This window comes from Anabrus simplex, chromosome 5 (assembly GCF_040414725.1).
Source record: "Anabrus simplex isolate iqAnaSimp1 chromosome 5, ASM4041472v1, whole genome shotgun sequence".
NCBI classification, from domain to species: domain Eukaryota; kingdom Metazoa; phylum Arthropoda; class Insecta; order Orthoptera; family Tettigoniidae; genus Anabrus; species Anabrus simplex.
This window is the reverse complement of record NC_090269.1, coordinates 19,865,911-19,890,229: the sequence shown is the minus strand read 5'-3', so window position 1 is coordinate 19,890,229 and position 24,319 is coordinate 19,865,911. Positions and strand designations below refer to the sequence as shown.

The following is a 24,319-nucleotide window of genomic DNA, read 5'->3' as shown; positions in this document are numbered from 1 at the left end:
GATGTTACTGATAGACTGAGGGAAGGTTGATCAAGCGTGACAATGCTACGTCAAGATCGGTATATCCACATAACAGTGCAGAGGAGAACAACTTCAACTACTCAACAACTATGAGATGACCTCTTGAGGGCAACTGGGATCTGTGTATCTAGATAAAATTTATACAATTCGCTGGATAGTGCCCAATTAAGGTCATTTTGATTGATTCGACATGTTTCACTGAAGAATCATCATGCTGAGAGGAGAAGATGGAGCAGCCAACATCTTAACTGGGGGTTGGATGAATGGTCTAATGTAATGTTTGCAGATGGAACACGGATATCTCATAGGCCAGATACATGACAACAAAGGGTGTGGATATTTAAAGAACCACATGTTCAAGAGATCCGTAGATTTGGAGGTGGTGGATAATGTTTCAGGCTGGAATTATGCATGCCCTTTGATAACAATTCGAGCAATGTTAACAGCCCAGTGGGTACCAATGAAATTCTTCGACAATTTGTACAACCCTTTGGGGACGAATACCACCTTGCATTCATTTTGGAGAACAACAATGCTAACCCTTATCAAGATGCATCAGTGAGAAACTTTATGAAAGAGTAGGGGTACCAACTATGTGAACTGACCAGATAATTTATCAAACAGGAACTGCATTGAGTATGCATGGGACAGGTTGAAAATGGCTACTTTTGATCATCCACAATCAGTATCAGATCTCCTTAGATATGCCCAGATGGAATAAAAACTTCTTCCTTAACACTTTCACTACCAGATGCCTGAGAAGCTTGCCACTGCTGGGGCGTAGCCATTTTTAAAAAGCCACTTATTTGACAGCTGATTTCTATATTAGGGCATTGTAATTCAAATTTCTCTACAACCTAAGTACAAAAATGAATTAAATTGAACATACCTTCAGGAAGGGTACTTGTAAGTCTTCATTGTGTGATACTGTACATTACACAACTCTGGATGAAGTCATACTCTGCATTTCCGGCAAAACCATCTGGATTCATTAATAATTTTCCTTTAGAGGTAAACTTGGCATTTTCTTATAGGTTTTCTATCCTTTCGTATTGCTGGAAAGTGTTGTATTGTGTTATCTTTTCTCTTTCTATCCAGTTTGAATGGCAGGAGCTCTACGAGGATGTACTTCATTCATTGTGGTTGGGGGTGGTGATGTTGAGGTATGTGTAGGAGATAGTGGCTGTGATGCTGAATATGAAGACTGGATGCTGATATTCGCTATCTCTTCTATCAGTGATCAAACTAATTTCTGCATGAAAATTAGGAAATTTAACGATTTACTAGACATACTTTTGTACGATAGCAAGGAGACTCAGGACCATTGTTCCTGTCCAGATTACTACTTACCTTCCTACACTTTCCCTGCACACATAATCACACTCACTTTCACTATCTGAAGCTATCAAAACATCACCTGAATCATTATTATATAAAATCACGTACCGTATTTATTCTTCCAGAATCACTTTCTTACTACAAAATTTACTTGTGTTTGAAGTTTTATCTACTACATAACTGCCATCACTTGCTATTTCACTTGGTTTGAGAAGCATCCAAATTGGCTTGAAAACAGTGGATAAAAGAACACAGAGGGAGGGTTGTACAGTGTTGATGCACTCAAGCCATCTACTGGAAGAAAAGAAATTTCTAGGTAGAACTCTTCTGGTCTCCAAAATCACAAGCATATTGGAGCGTGCTACCCTGAACGAGCACCGAACTCCATACTCCCCTACAGGAGTGAAGGTGTTAAGGTGACGTTAATATACTAATCGCAAGCATGCCACAGCATATTAGAGACCTGAACAGTGCCAGAGGAGGTCATATACAGTACTAAGGTAGAGTGAAGGAAGGACAATCTTCACTTAAAACAAAAATAAAAACCAAATTGTAACCTTTTTCTTTATTAATGTTATTTGTGTTAGATATTGGAAGAAAAATTTCCAGTTTGTAAAAGTTCACATTTGCAGTTGTGTATCTCTGTGATACAATAAACAACACTCTGTAACTTCATTATTTGTTTGTTTGTTTGTTTGTTTGTTTGTTTGTTTGTTTGTTTGTTTGTTTGTTTGTTTGTTTGTTTGTTTGTTTGTTTGTTTGCTTGTTTGTTTAGGATAAGAACAGCACAATGCCGAATTACAAAGATCCCTGTATTTATAATACTTATTAATCCAAAATAAAAAATATACAAACATTTAAAAAGGACACAAATAAAAACTGTACAATCCTATATTTTATTTGTATTGCATTACATCCTTGATATTCCAAACTTTTTTGTGGTGTGTATATATTGCCCAATGTTTCTGAGATGGTCTACAGAATCAATGTGACTTTTTGGGACTTTTTCATATTTTTAACCAAGAGCAAATATAAATGAATTATTGTGCTTGAATTGCTGTTCTTTCTTCTTATTAATTCCAGTTCCTCCCAAACTTAGCCCATTTACCTCTGACAGAACCCAGCACGTTGGTGAACGTGCTAGCCTGACGTGTTCCGTGACCAAGGGGGATCTTCCGTTGACCATCAGCTGGCTAAAGGACGGTCGTCCACTCGAGTCTGCACAGAGGGTATCCATCACTCAAGTGGATCAGTTCAATAGCATTCTCTTGATTGAAAGTTTGTCTCCAGATCACAATGGCAACTATTCGTGCGTCGCCCGCAACCTTGCGGCAGAGGTATCACACACGCAGCAGCTTATGGTCAATGGTAAACAGCAATCTCTGTGTCCATGCAACTCTTATTTTTCTATTCTTTTTCTGCTCTCATGTTTTTATTCTTCTTCTAATTCTTCCAGTTCCTCCTATAATTGAGCCTTTTTCCTTCCAAGACGGGCTTTTCGAGGGGATGCGCACACGCTTGGTGTGCGGAGTGCGCCAAGGCGATCCCCCGTTCGCCATCACATGGCTCAAAGATGGCGGCACGCTCTCTTCTCACCTGGGAGTGAACGTGTCGGCTCTTGACCATTATTCTAGTCTCCTCAGCATTTCTAGCCTTGATTCCACCCACTCGGGAGATTACACATGCGTAGCCTCCAACGCGGCCGCAGAGGTTAGGTACACAACAAAGCTGCAGGTAAAAGGTAACCGCTCCTTATCTATATCAAACCATTTGTATACTTTTGTTTCCCTAACTTTTGATCCAAGAAACCGCCGTGTCTTTACGTTGCTTTGGCACATGGGAATGCACCGGTGACTGGAATCCCCCAGGTTTGTTTCACAAGGTAAAAAATTGTTGCACCATCCTTAGTTGTTCATTATTATATATTAACTTTATTTATCTTCTTCTTCTCATCAATCTTTCTTGCATGTTTACTCTTTTGGCCTTTAGTGTACTTTTTACTATGTGTTCTTATATTCCTAGTAAATCCTACTGTTATATTGTATACTTAGACTATTTAAAGTTTTGTATTATCATTATTTTTAGCATCCCTCACAAGTAAAAGTGCTTCTTGCAGCATTTTATCACCAAGTAAAGTAGAATACCCATTTTCTTTTGCCAAAATACCAAATATTATAAATGTAAACCAGTAATTACTTGTAATCGATGAACGCCCTTGTAGTTAGGTACCATAATTTAAATGATGGAACAGACTTGCACAGTAGGTCTATATTTGAACCCCTTTTTGAATAAATGTTTATTCACTGGATATGATTGATCTACATATAAATCCATTGCCCATTGCATTTATCAATTTCAATATTTTCAGATATTTTCAAACTAATCTTTAATATTATTCTATTAATTTTTCTCCTAAAGTTTATCAGAAAATTATTTTTCCTGCAAATTTCAAAAATGTATTGTGGCAAGCTATTCTCTTACTTGAAACATAATGAACAAAGAAGAAACTTCAATTTTTTTTCCATCTAATATGGTATTCCAAAATCAATTACATACAAGCCTTTCCTCACAAATAACTTAATTTTAAAACATTTTAACTATGACAAAGACAATGTTATCAACACTAGTGAAGATTTTCATAATGTTCTTTATCTAATTAGTTTCTTGAAATAGAAAAGAATCATTGAAATGAAAAGGTACGGTATAATATGACCAGGTTGCCCTAAAAGCTACCATAATATGTGGTAGTAATTGTGCAGTGGAAGGATTCCAAAAATTTAGTATGTTTCACCAAAACACATTGACAATGAACAGAATGCTTTAACAGTTACTTGCCAAAACTGATACAGTGTGGTGGACAAATACAATAAGTCATTCTAAGACAACTGAAAGAAATATGCTTCTAAAGTAAATATTACTAGTTATACAGAGTATCCCAGGAGGAAACATTCATTTTCTAAGACATGGTAGTGTCAAATTTCTCTAAAGAAATCCATAACCACCTGCACTGTTTTCAACTTGAAATGCAAAAGTGGCTTATAACACATTTTCAAAATTTCCACCAGTGGAGAGTATGTAGCATTTATGAGACTGTAATAAGATGCACTCACATGAATAACTTGATCTCTTGTGCGAAATTTCAAGATGCCTACTGAAAATGAAAATCAACAGCCTGTTCCAGTCATTTGACCGGGTCAGGAATGGAATGAATGAAGCCCCATCTAGCGGTGAGGATAAGAATTGTGCCGGATGCCGAGGCCTGTCACACTCCTCTGGAGTAATTATTAGTGACTGACAGATGAAATGAAATGATGCTGGAGAGTGTTGCTGGAATGAAAGATGACAGGAAAAACCAGAGTACCCGGAGAAAAACCTGTCCTGCCTCTGCTTTGTCCAGCACAAATCTGACATGGAGTGACCGGGATTTGAGCCACAGAATCCAGTGGTGAGAGGCCGACATGCTGCCGCCTGAGCCATGGAGGCTTTAAGATGCCTACTCCTAAAGTTAAATTTGTAAATCACTAGTATTTATACTGTAGTGATCCTAAGGAATCATGCTATCTGAAAATATAAGGCTTTTATATTGATAATTGATCAGTCTGTATAATAGTACCTGACAACTTGAAGAATGCAACCATCATCAGTATCTTCAAGAAAGGCGATTGTAGCGTATGTGGGAACTACCGTGGTATATTGCTTTTGTTAATTGCAGGTAAAATTCTCTCAAGAATTCTATTAAACCAGCTTCATGTTATCTCAGAGAGGATTTTGCCTGAGTCTCAATGTAGTTTCTGAACCTCCAGAGGCACAACAGATATGATCTTCTGTGCTAGACAAATCCATGACAAATACAGAGAGCAACAGCAGCCTCTGTATTTAATTTTCTATTATCTGGAAAAAGCCTTTGATTCAGTACCAAGATCTGCTATGTGGAAAGTATTGAGACAATTTGGATGTCCTGACCATTATGTAGAATTGGTTCAAGCTCTTCATGATGGCATGTCTGGACAGGTTCTTCATGGTAACTCAGTATCAGATTCGTTCCCAATCGCTCATGGATTGAAACAAGGCTGTGTGCTTGCTCCTACATTCTTTGCACTGTACATGGCTGCCATGCTGCATGAATCATCTGCAAACAACTTAGGCATGGAGATTAAATTTCATTTTGATGGAGGCCTTTTCAATCTGGCAAGACTTTGCTCACAAAGATGTACTCTGGTTACCCGGGTGACAAAATTGCAGAATGCCGATGACACCGCATCTCCTGCTGTAACACCTGCAGAAATACAAGTCAGTCAACTGCTTTAAAACTGCATGTGATCACTTTGGTCTTGCCATTAATGTAAAAAAAATGAAGGTACTTGCACAACCTGCCCCAGGATTAACTCTTTCTGAGTTCAGTATCTCCATCTTAAACACAACACTGGAACAGGTTGATCACTTTTCATATCTTGGAAGGATGTTGTCTAAACGGTGTACCTGCGAACAAGATGTTGATAAAAGAATTGGGGCTGCTCATGCAGCATTCGGACAGTTAATGCACAGAGTTTTCATGAATAACGACTTAAAACTGCATACCAAACTCATGGTGTACAAAGCTGTCGTCATTTCCACACTACTGTATGGCTGTGAAACTTGGACACACTATCGCTGTGATATCAAAAACTTGAGCACTTCCACCAACAAAAAATGAGATACATCTTCAATATTAAGTTTTCGACAAAGCGCAGCTAAATAGCATTCAGGCAACATTCATCACTCATCAACTGAGATGGTTAGGCCATATTCACCACATGAGTGATACCAGGCTTCCCCACCAAACTCTTTACGGTAAATTTTGCTCTGGCAGTAGACCTCGTGGAGCCCCTCTTAAGTGTTTTAAGGACCAGCGGAAACAGATCATGAAGACAACTGGTATAAATACACAGATATGGGAAGAATGTGCCGTGGACCATTCACTGTGATGAAACATTACATCCACTGCTTTCAACTTGTTCAAAAGAGAACGCCGCAGACATCAAGAGGTAAAGCAATAAGCAAGAAAGTTCCGTCAGTTAGAACCTGCCCTCCTGGATCCATTCATGTGATTTATGCCAAGAGTGGTCTGTGTAGTCATCGCAAACACATCCATAAACTGAGTTGAACTGCTCACTTTATGCAGGAAGAAGTTATATATACTCGGATCGAGTTACAGCCGATGACGTTAATAGTACCAATACCATAGAAAGAGTATTAAAATCTATCTACAATACCGGTACTGTAGTTTTTTGAATTTTCATCATTATTGAGTTTTCTTGGATACTTGTAATGAAAGCCAGAAGTTAATAGCATGAATGTGTGCTGTTATCAAGAAAGCTTGTAAATACTCATACAGTAGCTTATCTTAAAATGATGGCCAGATTGTAATGGCATATGGCATATGGTGCCGGAATAATATCTTAATATGAAAATAAAATATTTTCAAAAGAAAACTAATGTTACAAGGGTTGAGGCCTAAGAAAACTAACAAAAAATTTTTATGGGTGGACTGTTTCAATTCCTACTTAGAGGCAATATTTTCTTCCTTCCCCCCACACTCCTCGCTGGGATTACAGTTATCATTTGTTCTGAATTTCAAGAACAATTCCTGATATTATGGAGTAAGATGAGTTTGAATTCATTAGATATATTAACTTCCTAGACTTTACAAAATACAACACCCAGAAGCACAAATTCAGAGTATACAGAAAGCCCACCATGACTGGTAGCTTTCTCCGTCTTCGTTTCTGGCCAACAATGGACATTCCCAAGTATCATTCAGGGTCGGCTCTTCTGATTCTTAGAGATTCTTAGAGAGTACTCCCTGCGGTTGGATGTCTCTGCCACTGGAATGCCACTTCTGTTCAATCTATAATCTGTAGTAACTGAACTGAAGGACACTGTTGGTAAAAAGTGGAGCATTTAAATTCCTCATCTGAAATCTTAATTTATTCCACTAAAAGGTATTGGTTTCCCAATAACATTTAAATTTTACAAAATCTAGATGTTTGACTATAGAAAATACCAAAACATGTTTTACAACATGCATTAACTCACAATTTTCCATACATTTTGCAATTCTTGAAATTTTTCAGTATTTTTTAGTTTCATTTTCAGTTGATTTTTGTAAATTCGTATTAAATTTATGGCCAAACAAAACAAAGTTAATGTTAACATTGATGCTTTCACGGCCCGTACTTGTAGACATGATGTGGGCTTTTGGGCTTATGCCATGTCAAGAAAGCAAGGTGAAACTCTTTACGTTTCACAGAGAACTTGCTCCGTGTCTTCAGAAGAAAATCTAAACTGTTCATGAGGAATTCTTCTACAGTAATCATGGTTTGAAGTTAAGAATGCTTTACTGTTGGAGCTGTAGTGGTACGCTCGTTCATCACCAGGTGACTCGCTGTACACTGGCATAGCACTCCAAGCGGGAGCTGACGATAATATTAAGATGTTCTATCACACCGTGTGTGCGCGAGAAGTATCAGAGAGGGCATTAGATGAATCGTGAACAAATGTAGTAAAATAAATAAATAAAAACTAATAAAATAAAATGCAAAAAAGGACACCAGAATAGAACAAAGCTGAAGAATGGAAATAAAGTATGTGAAGAAAACCAATGGATAATAATGATGTAAGACGGGGTGAGGTGGGGTGAGGGGGGGGGGCATAACCAATGTACACACATTATGAAATTATGACATTAACACATAACACATAGCTTGAAATGAACCAACTAGTGATGACCAACATACGAATTTTGAAAACATCAAAACAAAATAACAATATAGAAAGGAGAGGGAAGAGAACTACCTATGTAAATCCTTAATGGCTGGCAACCACATATTACTTAATTGATAGCGAGTGTCCCTCTTGAAATTGTTAGGATTTTTACGTATTTCCACAGCTTCCCATATAATCCTAGACCTGTAGTGTTTAAAACACTCAATCAATCAATCAATCAATCAATCAATCAATACTGATCTGCATTTAGGGCAGTTGCCCAGGTGGCAGATTCCCTATCTGTTGTTTTCCTAGCCTTTTCCTAAATGATTTCAAAGAAATTGGAAATTTATTGAACATTTCCCTTGGTAAGTTATTCCAATCCCTAACTCCCCTTCCTATAAATGAATATTTGCCCCAGTTTGTCCCCTTGAATTCCAACTTTATCTTCATATTGTGATCTTTCCTACTTTTATAAACGCCACTCAAACTTATTCATCTACTACGCCATCTCTCCGCTGACAACTCGGAACATACCACTTATTGCAGGTTATAAACTTCATTTTCTTTGTCCGTATTGAAGATCTACTTGTGATACAATTCCTTTAGTTTTGCTAATTGCCACCTTTTCAATACAATAAAAATATAGTATAAACTTACATATTTATTATGATGTTTATATGGTACATGTTTCGCTCCTTTTCATGAACATCATCAGCCAAATTATCATTAATCTAAGATTGTATAAGATCATAAAACAATTCTTTTGGTTCAAGATTGCTCCTATAAAACTAATTGATAATCTTATAACATTTTAAAAGTCACACAACAATAAAACTATGTCTTAAGCTAACACTTTTTGTCTAAAATCTTCTTCAGTCTAAGAATTGTTTTATGATCTTATACAATCTTAGATTAATGATAATTTGGCTGATGATGCTCATGAAAAGGAGCGAAACATGTACCATATAAACATCATAATAAATATGTAAGTTTATACTATATTTTTATTGTATTGAAAATGTGGCAATTAGCAAAACTAAAGGAATTGTATCACATACCACTTAGTCGAGCAGCTCTCCTTCTTTCTCTCAGTTCTTCCCAGCCCAAACTTTGCAACATTTTTGTAACGCTACTCTTTTGTTGGAAATCACCCAGAACAAATCGAGCTGCTTTTCTTTGGATTTTTTCCAGTTCTTGAATCAGGTAATCCTGGTGAGGGTCCCATACACTGGAACGATACTCTAGTTGGGGTCTTGCCAGAGACTTATATGCCCTCTCCTTAACATCCTTACTACAACTCCTAAACACCCTCATAACCATGTGCAGAGATCTGTACCCTTTATTTACAATTCCATTTATGTGATTACCCCAATGAAGATCTTTCCTTATATTAACACCTAGATACTTACAATGATCCCCAAAAGGAACTTTCACCCCATCAACGCAGTAATTAAAACTCAAAGGACTTTTCCTATTTGTGAAACTCTAAACATTAACTGCAAAATTGAAATAGTTTAGTGTTATTATCACAAACAGGACATAACAGAGTATTTTGAACTTCTAGTGTTCCACTGCTCATTCATAATCATGTAACGCTGGGACTTACCACTCGGTTGCTGTGGAGTACCATAAGGGTTTCTGACGACATGCAGAATAGAGCTCGCGCATGACACTACGAGATAATAAAGCTAAATATTTAAACTCCAATGTAACTGATGCAATTATGCTGACAATAATGAAGATTTATCATATTAATAAGCAGTTTTACAGTATTTACATTTTAATTTGGAGCACCCAATGACTCGCATGTATTAATATTATGTAACTAGTACATATCTAGGTTGTCTGACTTTTTGGCTGAAGGTTCGATTCCCGTCTAGGTCAGGGATTTTAATCATGTGTGAGTAATTCTTCTGGCTTGGAGACTGGTGTTTGTGTTTGTGCCAACACTTTCTTCTTCATATTCAGACAATACCCTTCACTACCAACCACCACAGAAACACGCAATAGCAGTTAGATCCCTCCATATAGCGTTAGCGTCACGAAGCGTATCCGGACGCAAAACAGAGTCAAATCCACATACATACATACATACATACATACATACATACATACATACATGCATTTAATGCACTGTTTGGAAAAGATAGATGGACAAAAATTTGAAGCTTTCTTTTCTGTACATGGTTTTAAACAGACTAGCTTACAATTTAAGTGTAAATTTCATGCCACTAAAAAGACTTGGTTGTGCTGTGCAGTTCCTCCTCGCTGGGTGGTGGAGCCAACAGATGTTAGCGTAGAACGTAATCGTCATGTCATGCTGCACTGTCAAGCACAAGGAGTACCCCAGCCAACTGTCGTGTGGAAGAAAGCAACAGGTATTTAATAAAACTTTTCTAACAGGAGGAATAAAATGAAATGCTGGACTGAAATATAGTTACTAAAATATCTTCATATTCTCAATTTTATCTTTATGTTCTATATATATTCTCAATTATGGGATAATAACCTGGCTGGAATATTTATATCTCTCACTAACTAATAGTTATCTATATATTAAAAGAGTTTACTCAAAACAGATTTAGCAAGTCCGTCCATCCGTTCTACTGGACCAATTTGCTTCATTTCTGTTTTATTCTCTCCAGAATTACCCGCCGATGAATCATGAGACAATGATAGGTCTCTAATTTCAGCCAACAGTAATCATAAAATCAAATTACTAAATCATCACTCCAGTAATTGCAAGCAAAGGCTTACCCTACCCTGCAATACATTCTGTTCATAGCAGGTTCCTTAGCAACTAACACTTTCATTAATATTCTGATCTATGTGATTTTCATTCTTAGTAATGTCATTCCATGCAGCCATGTTTAATTACTACCTGTCAAACCAGAGAGTATACACTTCCTCTGATGATGGAAGAATACTATTCTCTGCTAGATACTCTGATTCTCTGACCTTCCCAAGCTTCTGAATATACTCAACAGATGGCAGAATGTTCCTAATTACTTACATTCTGCTAAGAGAAAACTGTCTACATACGTAATACAGGAAGGTATCAAGTCGATGACCATCAATAAAGTTCAGGGACAAACCCTTGAAAACATGGGTAGCGTACTTACCCGAACCAGTATTCAGCCACGGTCAATTGTATGTTGCACTCTCTCGGGCAAGATCGTTTGAAAATATTAAGATCCAGATGCGGCCAAATGGTCAAAGTACAGAGAATATTGTATTGAAAGAAGTGTCATAAACTACATTACCGGTATTAAATGTTCATAAAACTATTGAAAAGGGCAGGCAAAACAATATCTTTGTGACAAGCATATCAAGACGAGTTATCTGACCTATATATGAGGCATGCTGCGAAGAAGCTCAGGTCCACTAGCTGATTCATAAATGATGATTGTATCATTGATTATCGAAGTGTCATAGAATCAAACTGAATTTCAGGCAGTTTTCTGATGTTAAAGTAATGATTATTTCTCCTCAGTGCTTGATTTCTATTCACCATAATTACATAAAAGTTGATCTAGACAAGAAATAGTTTCTGCATATCATTTCAGTGAAAAAAAAATGTGTCACAGAATTATATCTGTATCTTAATTCATAGAGTAATAAGATTAGCGTGGAGTGGTAGTAAGGGACCTTTTGATTGGACAAAAGCAGTAATTGCACCTATCTAAAAGCAAGGGAACAGAAAGGATTGCAACACCTTGCAAGTTATCTCATTGATCCATATACCAAGCAAGGTGTTCACTGGAATTTTGGAAGGAAGAGTTCGATAAGTGGTTGAGAGTAAGTTGGATGAAAACCTGTGTTGTTTCAGACAACAGAGAGGCGGTCAGGATTAGATTTTCAGTACGCACCAAGTAATTGAAAAATGCTACAAGAGGCATTTATGTTGACAATTGTGCTGCAATGAGAGCTGATGGTAAAATGAGTTCTTGGTTCAAGAAACTTACAAGGGTTAGACATGGCTGTACTCTTTTAACTTTGTTGTTCATAGTTTACATGGATCATCTGCTGAAAGGTATTAATTGGCAGGGAGGGATTCAGTTAGGTGGAAAGGTAGTAAGTAGTTTGGCATATGCTGATGACTTGGTCTTAATGGTAACTTGTGCCAAAAACTTGAAAGAACTTGAAAATAGGTACAATGAGTATTGTATAAAAACTAGCCTTTCTAAGACTAAATTGATGTCAGTAGGTAAGAAATCTAAGAGAACTGAATGTCAGATTGGGGATACAAAGCTGTAACAGGTTGGTAATTTCAAGTATTTAGGATTTGTGTTCTCCCAGGTTGGTAGTATAGTAATTGAGATTGAATTAAGGTGCAGTAAAGCTAATGCAGTGAGCTCACAGTTGCAATCAACAGCATTGTGTAAGAGGGAATTCACCTCCTAGTCAAGACTATCTTTACATTGGTCTGTTTTTAGACCAACTTTGTTTTACGGGAATGAAAGCTGGGTGGGCTCAGAATATCTTATTCATAAGATAGAAGTAACAGACATCAGGGGCGCCCATACCTGGGGACAAGGTGGGGGCAAAAATCTAGTGTAGTCAGGTGTTTTCCTTTCAAGAAAATGATTTAAAAGTCATTATTACGTAGAAGCGGTAGTACCCTTCCCCATCAACAGGCAGGGAACACCGTGGCCCATTCTACCACAGAATGTAAGTTGCCATTTATCTTCCAAAATATTAAAAATACTACGTACCCCCAGGTCTGCCGCCCCCCCCCCCCTCCTTACAGCTGCCATATGGGCGCTGATGACAGACATAAAAGTAGTGAGAATGATTGCTGGTATAAACAGGTGGGAACAATGGCAGGAGGGTACTTGGAATGAGGAAATAAATGATAAAGGGTGTTTTCACTTGGCTCTACTGACAACACAGCCTCCTGCTTTTCCTCTCCTGGAAGGTTACCACTGAAATTCTTCTCCTTCGGTATTTTATGTCCAAAAGGGTAAAAGGAAACCCCCAACATACAGCTTTCAAAATTCCAACCATTAGCATACTTTTTTATTTCATTTCAGCATATTTTTCTCCCTTACATTCAAGACAGATTGCCTGCCTAGGCTCTTTGGGTTTATCTTGTTAACTTTGCTCTCAAGGGTTGAACGAATAATCCCATACTTCTCCACAGCTTTTTTTCTGTGTGAGTCATCCATCCTGTCTCTATTTAACAGGTTTATCAAGTATATCCACACTGTAATTACAATGGACCGTGCTTATATTCTTGCAACATTGTCTGAAGTAATCCTGCACAACCACCCTAATTAGGAAAACTGCCACAGAGATGTTGTTCACGAATGTATGTTGCTCAAACTAATGCAAGTTGATCCTAACAGAACATCAGTTCATATAAAGCCCTAAAAAGCAATCTATTTCAATTCATATTTTCTGACAGTGTGAAAGTTCACAGTACAATCAGTATCATGGGATACAATAATCAAACTCTCTCATCAATGGAAGAGTGCAAAAGTGCTGACAATCCAAAAAAAATAGCATTATGGCAGTAATACTATGAACCTTGGCTGACAAATGGCAGGATAACAAAAATGCATCCTAGATCAGCATAGATCCATAGTAAGAAAATGAAGCAAATATTTTCCCAAAGTCAAACCCTCATCCAAATTATCTCTATTTTATGGTACTGATAAGTGGGATACTTATAAGGAAACCTTTCCTTCTGCTCATCTCCTATCTGATTGAGATTTGGTACAACAACTTCAGTAGGAATCCTTTATTAAGCTGCGGTGCCCCTAAACAAACAGTTTGTCATATAGTGGAACAGTGCCCCCTGAGTGCTTATCAGGGTAGTCCAAAAGACTTTCTTGACCCAAATCCTTCTTGTATAGACTATTTGCAGAGCTTGATGGTGAAATTGTAACCTACATAGTGTACTGTATATTTAATTTGTGATTGTGTGTTTTTAATTTTTAATGTCATATGCTAAATAAATAACTAATCCATATCAAAATTAGATGCCCAGCTGTATATTTAGTACCTGTTTCGTGGTGTCAAAGTTTGCTTATTTAAGCACAGCATAGACAGGAATAGTGGCAGGAAGTAGGTACAGGTGGAGTGGGTAGCCAGTTCAGGTGTCATGCTCTCGTTCTTTCTCTTGCGCACGCACACACATTGCTTCCCTAACCTTGGCAATCACTGCAACTCCACAAGGCAAATGGGACACCAGGCAAATGCTAAGGCTGTACCTTAACTAAGGCCAGGGCTGCTTCCTTCCCAATCCTAACACTTTCTTATCGGTGCATCGCAGAAAACCTTTGATATCTTAATGCGACATTAATCCACCATTTAAAAATGTTAACTACGGCAATAATTGTTGTTTTCCTTACACGATAGAGTATTGGTGTTTACATACTATGTATGCAGGACTGTGCGGTCCCATTCACTGCATAGTGCCAGTGATTAACGAGGCTAGGGAAGTAATGTGTATGTGTGTGTAAGAGAGGAGGAGTGAGACCATGACACGTGAACCGGCCGGCCGGCCACCCCGCCGCTACTCCTGACTATGCAATGCTTAACACTAGAACCGCCGGAACATATTGTATACCTAGAACCGCCGATGCGGTCATTTTGACCGCTGTATTGGAATTATAATTTTTATTCTAAATACGTATAGTAACTCATTGTCATACTTTCAAATATGTGTTACTAAGTTTATAAAACATTAATTATGGGATCTAAAGCAGAAAAGAAACAAATTATTTCATTGTATTGCAAATGTAATATTTTCCTAATTTATTACAAACACAGATATGTTTCTCTAAAACACACTTATCTAATAAACAAACATTGCTTTTACTTCAAATTCTTTTAGTCTAAACTGTAAAATAGTTATTACACATTAACAGAAAAGAAAATTACTGTAACATTTAATTTTGGTGTAATTTATGACCTGAAATATGTTTGCCAAATCCACGTACCACACCATATTTTTGAAACACTATCTTTCTTTTCCTTTAGTGTATTTGCATACGCTGATGCAATTCTGCGTCTTTAGCAGCAGGAACTACATACCACGACCTTAGTTATGTCCTTTGAACGAGAACCACACACTCGCTGTTTGCACTTTCTTCAGGTAAAATTTGTCTTATTCCTGCATTTCTTCATTTTGCATTGCCTCCTCTCTACATTTCCTTCCACAGGCTCCCTAAATTCGGGTTCTCTTTCCACATACTTAGGTTTCGATTCTATGTACCCCATACGAAGCTCCTCTGCTAGCTTCAGGATGTAATTTTGGCGACTGATCTTCTTCCCGGTCACTTTTTTGAAAATGATCCAGGAATTGATAGCTGCCAAGTCAAGAATATTATGAAATACATGAACAGGCCATCTTCGGGTAGCGGATCGAACAGTATATTTTCTTCCCATTTGATCCACCACGTCCACACCATATTTTGTATTGTTGTGGAAGTCTACTGTTTCGGGAATCCTTTTGGGATGAGCTTGAATTTCAAATTCTGAGTGCAAAGTACTGTATAGAAGGATGTTCTTGTTTCGTTTACCTTGATAAACAGTAAGTGTGTCATTGGAATGTTTCAGGAGAGTTGAGTCATAAAGACTAGCTTTCATAGCCTTCACAGCTTTACGTATTTCTCTCCTTGATCGTCTAATGGTTCCAACAATACTCGTACCATTACTTTTCAACTTCTTATCAAGTTTCACTGTTGTAAAAAATTGTCTGTAGTCACGTTTCGCCCCTTCTTTTGAAATGGTTCCATCAACTTCATTACTACACTTTCGGGAAGAGTCTCGTCACGTCCTCTGAGATCGTATTTTCCTAGGTAAGGAAATCCATTGCACAGAAACTTTGAGTCAACGTCCACAAGAAGCCGAAACTTAATTCCAAATTTATCTGGTTTGTTCGGCATGTACTGTAAGAATGGACACCTTGCTTGCTTGGGAAAAGCTGCTCATCAGCCGTCAGATTTTCACCTGGAATATAAGTCAATTGACAATTTTCAATGAATTTGTTCCATACTTTTGATACTAACACAAATTTATCAGTCTTCAAACGTTCTGATCCTGTAGTTCTGACGTCGAAACGCAAAAATCTTTGAATTTCTCGAAAACAATTCCTCCCCATTGTTTCACTGAAGAATGGTGGCCCCCACTTTTTAGACCAGAATTCATCAAGTTCAATGTTACTGGCTCCAAGAACACCACGAGCATACACTAAGGCAATGAATGCCTCCAGTTTTTCTAAACTTACACTCCACAATTCATTATCTAGAACACGATTTGCTTCCGTTTCCGTACAGTGTTTGATGTGTTTCAATATAGACTCATCAATAACAAGACGCCATGCACTTGCTACACTGTCGTCAGAAACATGCCGCTTTGAATATGGAGTAGGTCCTGGATTTTCTTTCAAGATGTTGTGACAAGCCATCCTGCCAGGTGTAGTCTTCCCAAACTCTCCTACAGTCCACTCCGTGATGCCGTCTGTACCTAGTAACGTATTACTTGTTCCTGGGAGGCTTGTGTTGATTCGTCCCCTCTTATTTCCAGCTTTTCGTACTACATTTTCTGCTGCTGTAATAGAACAATTGATAGCTTTCAGTTCTCGGCCTATACCAGGCATAATTGCAGTCTAAATGTAGAATTTCAGTAGCAAAGTTGATATGTTGACATCAAGATAACGTATATCATTACTGTAACTTACCTGGTTCAACAATTTGGTATTCGGCATCATCCGAATCACTGCTTTCAGAATGGACACTTGGTTAGTAGTAATCTTCATCCGCAGCTTCTTCTTGTAGGTCCTCTACATCTGGGTCACATTCAACTTCAGACATATCATCTGGAATGTCATGCAGTAGAGTGAGTAATTCTTCATCGGTAAGGGTCGGTGGTCTACGAGCCATGGTCTGTGACAAGCTGACGAAGCTGTGGCTCCAGACTGCCGAGAGAGATTAGTGGACAGTTGTCCCAAGGTTGTGATTGGCTCACCGTAAGAGTAGGGGTGAGGGAGGCCTTGAAGGGGATTGTGAGAGCGGAAGAATGTTCGCTACTCTCAGAGGAGAGTGAACCATTAGCCCTCGTAGCCGCCTTTCAATAAATGAATGAAGAGGAAATTGAACAATGACCATGCATAGACTATCAGAGTTTCATTCTTGTGCTTACATTATTGCAGGGAGAATAATTATAAACAAATTTTATCTCAACCAGAGGAATAAGCACATGTTCTAACACATTTTATTATGATAATCAATACAGCGGTCAAAATGACCGCTCCGGCGGTTCTAGGTATACTCGTTACCTACGTCCTATCCAATGACGCAAAATTAATTAAATTTAATACGGATGATTCTGACCGGTAATCAGGAAAAGTCACTGAAGCTCTTTACAATAGGACAAAAAATGTGGTCAAAATAAGACTTTGAAAATGTGTAGCGGTCATTTTGACCGCTCCGGCGGTTCTAGTGTTAAATGAGCAACCTTTGACATGACAAAACAAGTGCTAAATATACGACTGGGCATCCAATTTTGATATGGCTGAATAAAATATTCCTTCTGAAGTCGTCGTACCAAATCTCAATCAGATCGGAGATTAGCAGAAGGAAAGGTTTCCTTGTTAGTCCACCAGGGGAAACTTCCATTTTCATATATTTCGGTGTATTTTGCAAATATCTTAAAGAGAAGACAAATATTCAAAATTGAATCTTCATTTTTGAATGTGAGGTAAACTGTTTCCTATAGGTAGTATTATAGTATTAATGATTTTATTAAAATTGTTGCAATAACAAACATGTCTAATGTTTTACTTTCTCTCTCTATCTCTAGGAAGCAAGTCGGGCGAATACGAGGAGATTCGTGAGAGAGTTTACACAAAGCTCCTCAGTAATGGATCACTGCTTCTGCAAAATGTTAAGGAAGACAGGGAGGGATTCTACTTGTGCCAAGCCACAAATGGTATTGGTACAGGAATTGGAAAGGTTGTGCAGGTTAAAGTTAACTGTAAGTGCTACCAGTATACCTATTGTTTAAGTACTCGTATTAACTGTTCAGAAGTGCAAAATTGGTAAAATATTGTTTAGTCAATCCATACAAATAGGCCCACATATCTGGAAATTAGAGGTAAACTATTGTAAATGGTAAAATGATGATTTTGAGGTTGTTATCATATGTGACTTGTTTTGGTCATGTCTTCTTATGGGTACACTATTGTATGTGTATGTTTCTGCATAAAATGAATTTCATTGCAAAGCCCATATTGTCAATAGTATACTTTTTAAGGGTTCAATCAAAGGTTCCAACTTTACAAAAGTGAAAAATGTTGTTTAATTAGGGTGACATTAACAAGTGTCGGGATATGTTTCCTCCTCCTTTTTGGACATCATCAGCCATAAATTCTTGTAAGATAAGTACAATAGACAAGGTCACAAATACACATTAAAATACGATTCGGGTTACCGAATACGTCAAATTAAAATACATGATAAAATTCTAAGAATGTTCTTAAAATGTCCATATTCAGTCAGCTGTAACACATGCATTGAGCCTCCTCACCTCTCTGGGGCAGACGAGGACGAATATTCAACTACGGCACAACCTTTCTCCTTTTGTGCACTTACAATCAAATATTCCGCCTGCCTCATAAGCTCTTAACTAAGAATTATTAACAATACACCATCACGCCAGCATAAGGAGAACTTGATCATCAAACTTTTAATGGAACTATTACGTGTGTTCAACAATTTTATCTTCAATACAACAGAGCAAGAAAGCAATTGAGCTCCAACATTTTGAGAACATTCTTCGAACTTTATCAAGTATGTACTAGCAAGATACCCACACTTTGCTGCGGTTTAAAACTGAAAGTCATTATTCAAAGTTTTATATTTTGGAGAGTCCATTGTAAGCTGAGCCTGTAAAATACGCCCTCAGTTCGTACATCAAACCGTTTTGGGGGAATGATTTCCTGATCTAACACTCATTTGAACCCCATATGGAAAAATTTGAATGTTTTAAACCCTATCTTATTTAACATCTAGGACATAAAAGCGACCAACATGTGAAATTTTGATTTTGTACGTCGAACAGTAATGGAGGAATAAATAATTTTTTAAGGGTGAATGTTTTTAAATATCTATTAACATCTAGGATATAGAAGAGCACCCTTCATTTTTTAAAAAAGTTTGTGCCTGAAATGGTTTCGGAAGAATGGATGTTGTGTTTCAGGGAGTCAACCAACATCTAAACTCCTCAGGGGAGAAATATTTTGAAGTATACAATATATTACACCTAGGACATAAAAGAAGACCCTTCTCATAAAATTACATCAAATGGATTTGGAGGGATGAATAACTTCATTTATGGAGCTGATCTCATTTACCACTTTAGTGGTGGAACGTTTAAAATATTTCCTATTTCACACCTAGGATTTAAAATATATACTGCTATTTGGAATTTTGTCTTCATACGTTAAACCGTCTCGGAGGAAGGAATGAATATATTTGTTTTCAGATCTTAACCCCCATTTAACTCTCCGAGGGGTTAATTTGTTTCAAACCTTCTGTTATTTAACACCTATGATATCATTTGAAATTTTAACTTCGTAATTCAAACAATTTCATATAAATGCATACTTTTGTCATCATTCCTTAAGCCCCCAGTCAAAACCCATTAAGGGTGTATTGTTATAAGTCCACTTCTTATTTGTATCCTCATAAAAATTTTACTCCTTTTACACCCTCTTAAGTTGATCTTCCCCTCCCCCAAAATACTGTATTTAATTTTTAAAGGAGATTCCAAACACCAATTTTCATGTCCGTGACATCCTTCATTTATTAGTTATAAGTATTCTCATACAAAGAATTCAACACATTTTTAAATTCATTTACCCGCCTCCCCAATTGGATTTTCTGAAAACAAAAGAATACCTGTTCCTTTATTTTTAAAGGAGATTCCAAACACCAATTTTTCATGTCAGTAACACCTTCAGTATTTGATATATAAGCATCCTCGTAAAAAGAATTCAACATTTTCTTCACTTCTTTTCACCCACCTCACCCCCTTAAGTGGATTTTCCGCAAACAAAAAAATACACGATTCTTTATTTTAAAAGAAGATTCCAAATACAAATGTTCATGTTTGTAACAACTACAGCTTTTGATACATAAGTATCCCCATAAAAAGAATTCAACCCCTTTTTCAGTCCTCTTTACAATCCCTGCCTTAAGTCGGTCGGTCGGTCGGTCCTTTTCATTACTTTTAATGATTGCCATTATGTTTACTTTCTGTGAATGTTTCTGTGAGTTAATTTAATCATAAGTTGTACTAAGATACTAATTGTTTTCATTATTTGATTTTTACAGCCTCTCCCTACTTTTCGGCTCCTTCTCGTATTGTGACAGTCAAAAAAGGTGACACAGCCTCTCTGCAATGTGATGTAAATGGAGACAAGCCAATTAACGTGATCTGGTTAAGAGGAGGCAAGTTGGAACTCAGTCCATCATCTAATTACAGGTCAGAAAATTTATCTAATTTATTTCATCTGCCTACCACCAGAATATCCTGTATATATACCATATACTGTAGGTCTACAGTATCTAGGTGGTAGGGAAAAAGTGAATAAGTCATAAAACACAAATTTTCAGAAGAGGGGAAAACTGTTTATCTCCACAAAAATGTCACAAAAATACCTTCAAGCCGCTCAGTTCTTTTGATATAATTTCTGTACCCATATTAGGTGTGTCTACAAACAAAAGTTATTTTGTAAAATATAGTTACATGACTTATCTTCTTTTGACGCATCACGCTAAGCTGACTTGTTTTTATTTCTGTGGGCTGTAGGTGGTATTTCTAAACACGTCTTCTGTTCTTCAAGCATGCCATCGTTTATATCACATTCAGATAATTTGGACATTAAAGTCCCAATATTGATTTTTCATACATCGCATTAAAGTATAGCCCCAGTGGAAATGGGAAACCACGGAAAACCATCTTTCAATTGCAAGCTCATAGTTATGCGGCCTGTACTATCTAGTCCATTCACTTGGTGATTCACAAAGACAGGAAGTTTGTAGACACAGTTGGAAGCCAAACGTGTAGCACCTTGTAGAATCTCTATTAGAAGTAATTTTAAAACTTTATTCTCCTCCCAGTCTATCAGTTGTGTTTTATCATAAACATCATCAATTGAATAAAACTGAAATAATGAGATCTAGAACAAAGTTTGGAACAATGATGATCAAACTCCATGGTGTTTACTTGCTGGTTTGGCTGATTGCTAGCCTGAGACAGGTCTTTGACTTTTCTGCTCATGATCAATTTGGAAATTTGTTGATGTGGTCTTAAGCAGATGAGTTGACTTGTCACTTCTCTCTCTACGAAAAAAAATGGCTGTTGACCTACCCAGTTTGATCAAGTCTCATGTCGCCTTTTAAAATCAGAGCTTGTTTTGTTTTTACCAAAAGAAAGATTATATAAGTTACAAGATTGTGAGCAACTGCAAAATGACCTCGATAATGTTGTGAGATGCACAGTAGGCAATGGTATTATGATAAACGGGGTTAAAAGTCAGGTTTGTGAGTTTCACAAATAGGAAAAGTCCTCTCAGTTTTAATTACTGCATTGATGGGGTGAAAGTTCCTTTTGGAGATCATTGTAGCTACCTAGGTCTTAATATAAGGAAAGATCTTCATTGGGGTAATCACATGAATATGATGGTAAATAAAAGGTACATATCTCTGCACGTGGTTATGAGGGTATTTAAGGTTTCAGTAGGGATGTAAAGGAGAGGGGATATAAGTCTCTGGTAAGATCCCAACTAGAGTATGGTTGCAGTGCATGGGACCCTCACCAGGATTTCTTGATTCAAGAACTGAAAAAAATCCAAAGAAAAGCAGCTCAATTTGTTCCGAGTGATTTACGACAAAAGAGTCTGGTTCCATGACTAAATGATTAGCGTGTTGGCCTTTGGCCACAGGGGTCCCGGATTCGATTACCGGTAGGGTCAGGAAATTTAACCATCATTGGTTAATTTTGCTGGCATGAGGGCTGGGTGTATGTGTCGTTTTCATCATCATTTCATCTTCATCACGACGTGCGGGTCGCCTATGGGCGTCAACTCTAAAGACCTGACTTGTCATTTCTCTCCCTACCAAAAAAATGGCTGTTGACCTACCCATTTTGATCAAGTCTCATATCGCCTTTTAAAATCAGAGCTTGTTCTGTTTTTACCAAAAGAAACATGTCCTCGGACACTCCCGGCGCTAAAAGCCAATTTGTTTGTAGGAAAGGGAGTTAGGGATTGGAATAACTTACCAAGGGAGATGTTCAATAAATTTCCAATTTCTTTGCAATCATTTAAGAAAAGGCTAGGAAAACAACAGATAGGGAATCTGCCACCTGGGCGACTGCCCTAAATGCAGATCAATAGTGATTGGTTGATACATGGCCTTCTAACCCCAGGTACTGTTAACTCATTTTGGTAACTTCTTGACTTATTTGTCTTTTCCCTATCACCTTAGATAAAATCATATCAAGGTCCTAAAGTGAGCAAGTATATACTGTATAAAGCATTGAATATCTAATGAATTCCAGGAAATCGGTAAAAATAAAATTGTTCCTCTAAGAAATACAAACTGTGTGATAACTACTGAACAGATTTCCATTATTGATACCTTAAATGAAAAACCTTCAGTCCCAATATCAGTTAAAAATCATTAACTTTTTAAACTGGTAGGGAGAGAAGTGACAAGTCAGGTCTTTAGAGTTGACGCCCATAGGCGACCTGGGTTGTATATACTGAATTAAAACTTCTTCTATTCTTCAATTCAACAATTGAATGAGGCCTAGAGATGGTTGAGAATCACGTGATCACCTGATGGTAGACACATTTGAATTAGCTTGGGACTGCTTAGTTCATTAGTTAGTTAGATTCATCTCACTTCATACCCAACATCATAGAGAAACGAGACAAGGGTTGGACATTCATTGGCTGTTTAGTTCCCTTGGAGGTTCCAGTACAATGTTAGGCCACTTTAAACAACAAGCAAGCAAGGTTATAGTATATTCAAACGCCATTGGCTTGCAGTGTTATAATGCTAGTCAAAACTATGAACTTGCAACTAATCAACTTCAGTCTGGTTCTTCTTCTTCTTCTTCTTCTTCTTCTTCTTCCTCTTCTTCTTCTTCTTCTTCTTCGTACATTCCCTCATTCCCTTTTCCAGATTCTCTCTGGGTAGGGTAGTGTACCAAAGCCCTCCACCTCACTCAATCTTTCCACCATTCCTTCTAGTACTTTATTGCTATTGACTCCTCTATTTGCAATACAGTCCACAACAGAACTCCTCCATCTCATTCTAGGCCACCCCCTAGGCCTAGAGGTAAAGATGAAAGGCTGAAGATGACCTCTAGGCTAGATCGAAACATGTCCTATGTAGCATTTTAGACAGACTGTTTATTAAATAGCAAACTTGTATTGAACAGGTGGACTTTATACAATTAAACTATTTTAGAATTTTATCTTAGATAAGCACCAAGTATTTGAAGATGAAGAACTCTCTTTATGGATTAATATATAATTATATTTTATATTGTTTTCACTGTAAGCAGCAAGATGAGGAGGAGAAAATAAAATTTTATATGATCCTGTGCCAATACCAACTAAGTACTCGTAAACTTATGAACTTAATGAACTTCCAAATAACACTAAACCAAACTTAATAACAACACAAAAATTGTCTACCTTAACAAAAATGAAAATTCTAGCTTAAATCATTTGAAAATCTAGTATATTTAACAGAGATACATTACCGTTCTACAATACATGAGTATTCTTTATATGCATTTCCAATGTATTTCAGAGTATCTGTAAAGCAGGATTCAACTCCAGATGGTGTATCTGCCGAACTTCAAATAGCTGGTGCAGAGGCAGCAGATAGTGGAGCATATTTCTGTCAAGCAAGTAATCTGTATGGTCGTGATCAGCAATTGGTGCAGTTACTTGTACAAGGTTAGTGCAAATAAAATATGAAGTGATTTTGTTTGTTTGAAGAGAATTATGAAATACAAGTAAATAACACAAGTCATTCAAGGACTGGAAAGAAAGTATTAAGCTGCCACACTGCATATGTAGTTTCCAGCACATTGAGGATGAAGGCATAACAGTTCAAAACAGCCAGTGTTCTTGCACAGGCAGGCAAATTTCAAGCTTCTTTGCAGAGGTGGTAATTTACTT

At 37.3% G+C, this 24,319-nt stretch overlaps 1 protein-coding gene across 1 annotated transcript in view; it reads left to right on the top strand.

Annotated features, from left to right (window-relative positions):
- The window catches only part of LOC136874332 (cell adhesion molecule Dscam2), a 1,095,748-nt gene that overhangs the window by 892,326 nt on the left and 179,103 nt on the right, over window positions 1-24,319 (top strand). The window contains exons 10-14 of the mRNA XM_068227756.1: window positions 2,443-2,727; window positions 10,365-10,484; window positions 17,917-18,090; window positions 20,451-20,601; window positions 23,946-24,094. Of these exons, the coding sequence (XP_068083857.1) occupies window positions 2,443-2,727; window positions 10,365-10,484; window positions 17,917-18,090; window positions 20,451-20,601; window positions 23,946-24,094 (879 nt within the window). The remainder of the gene's footprint in view (window positions 1-2,442; window positions 2,728-10,364; window positions 10,485-17,916; window positions 18,091-20,450; window positions 20,602-23,945; window positions 24,095-24,319) is intronic.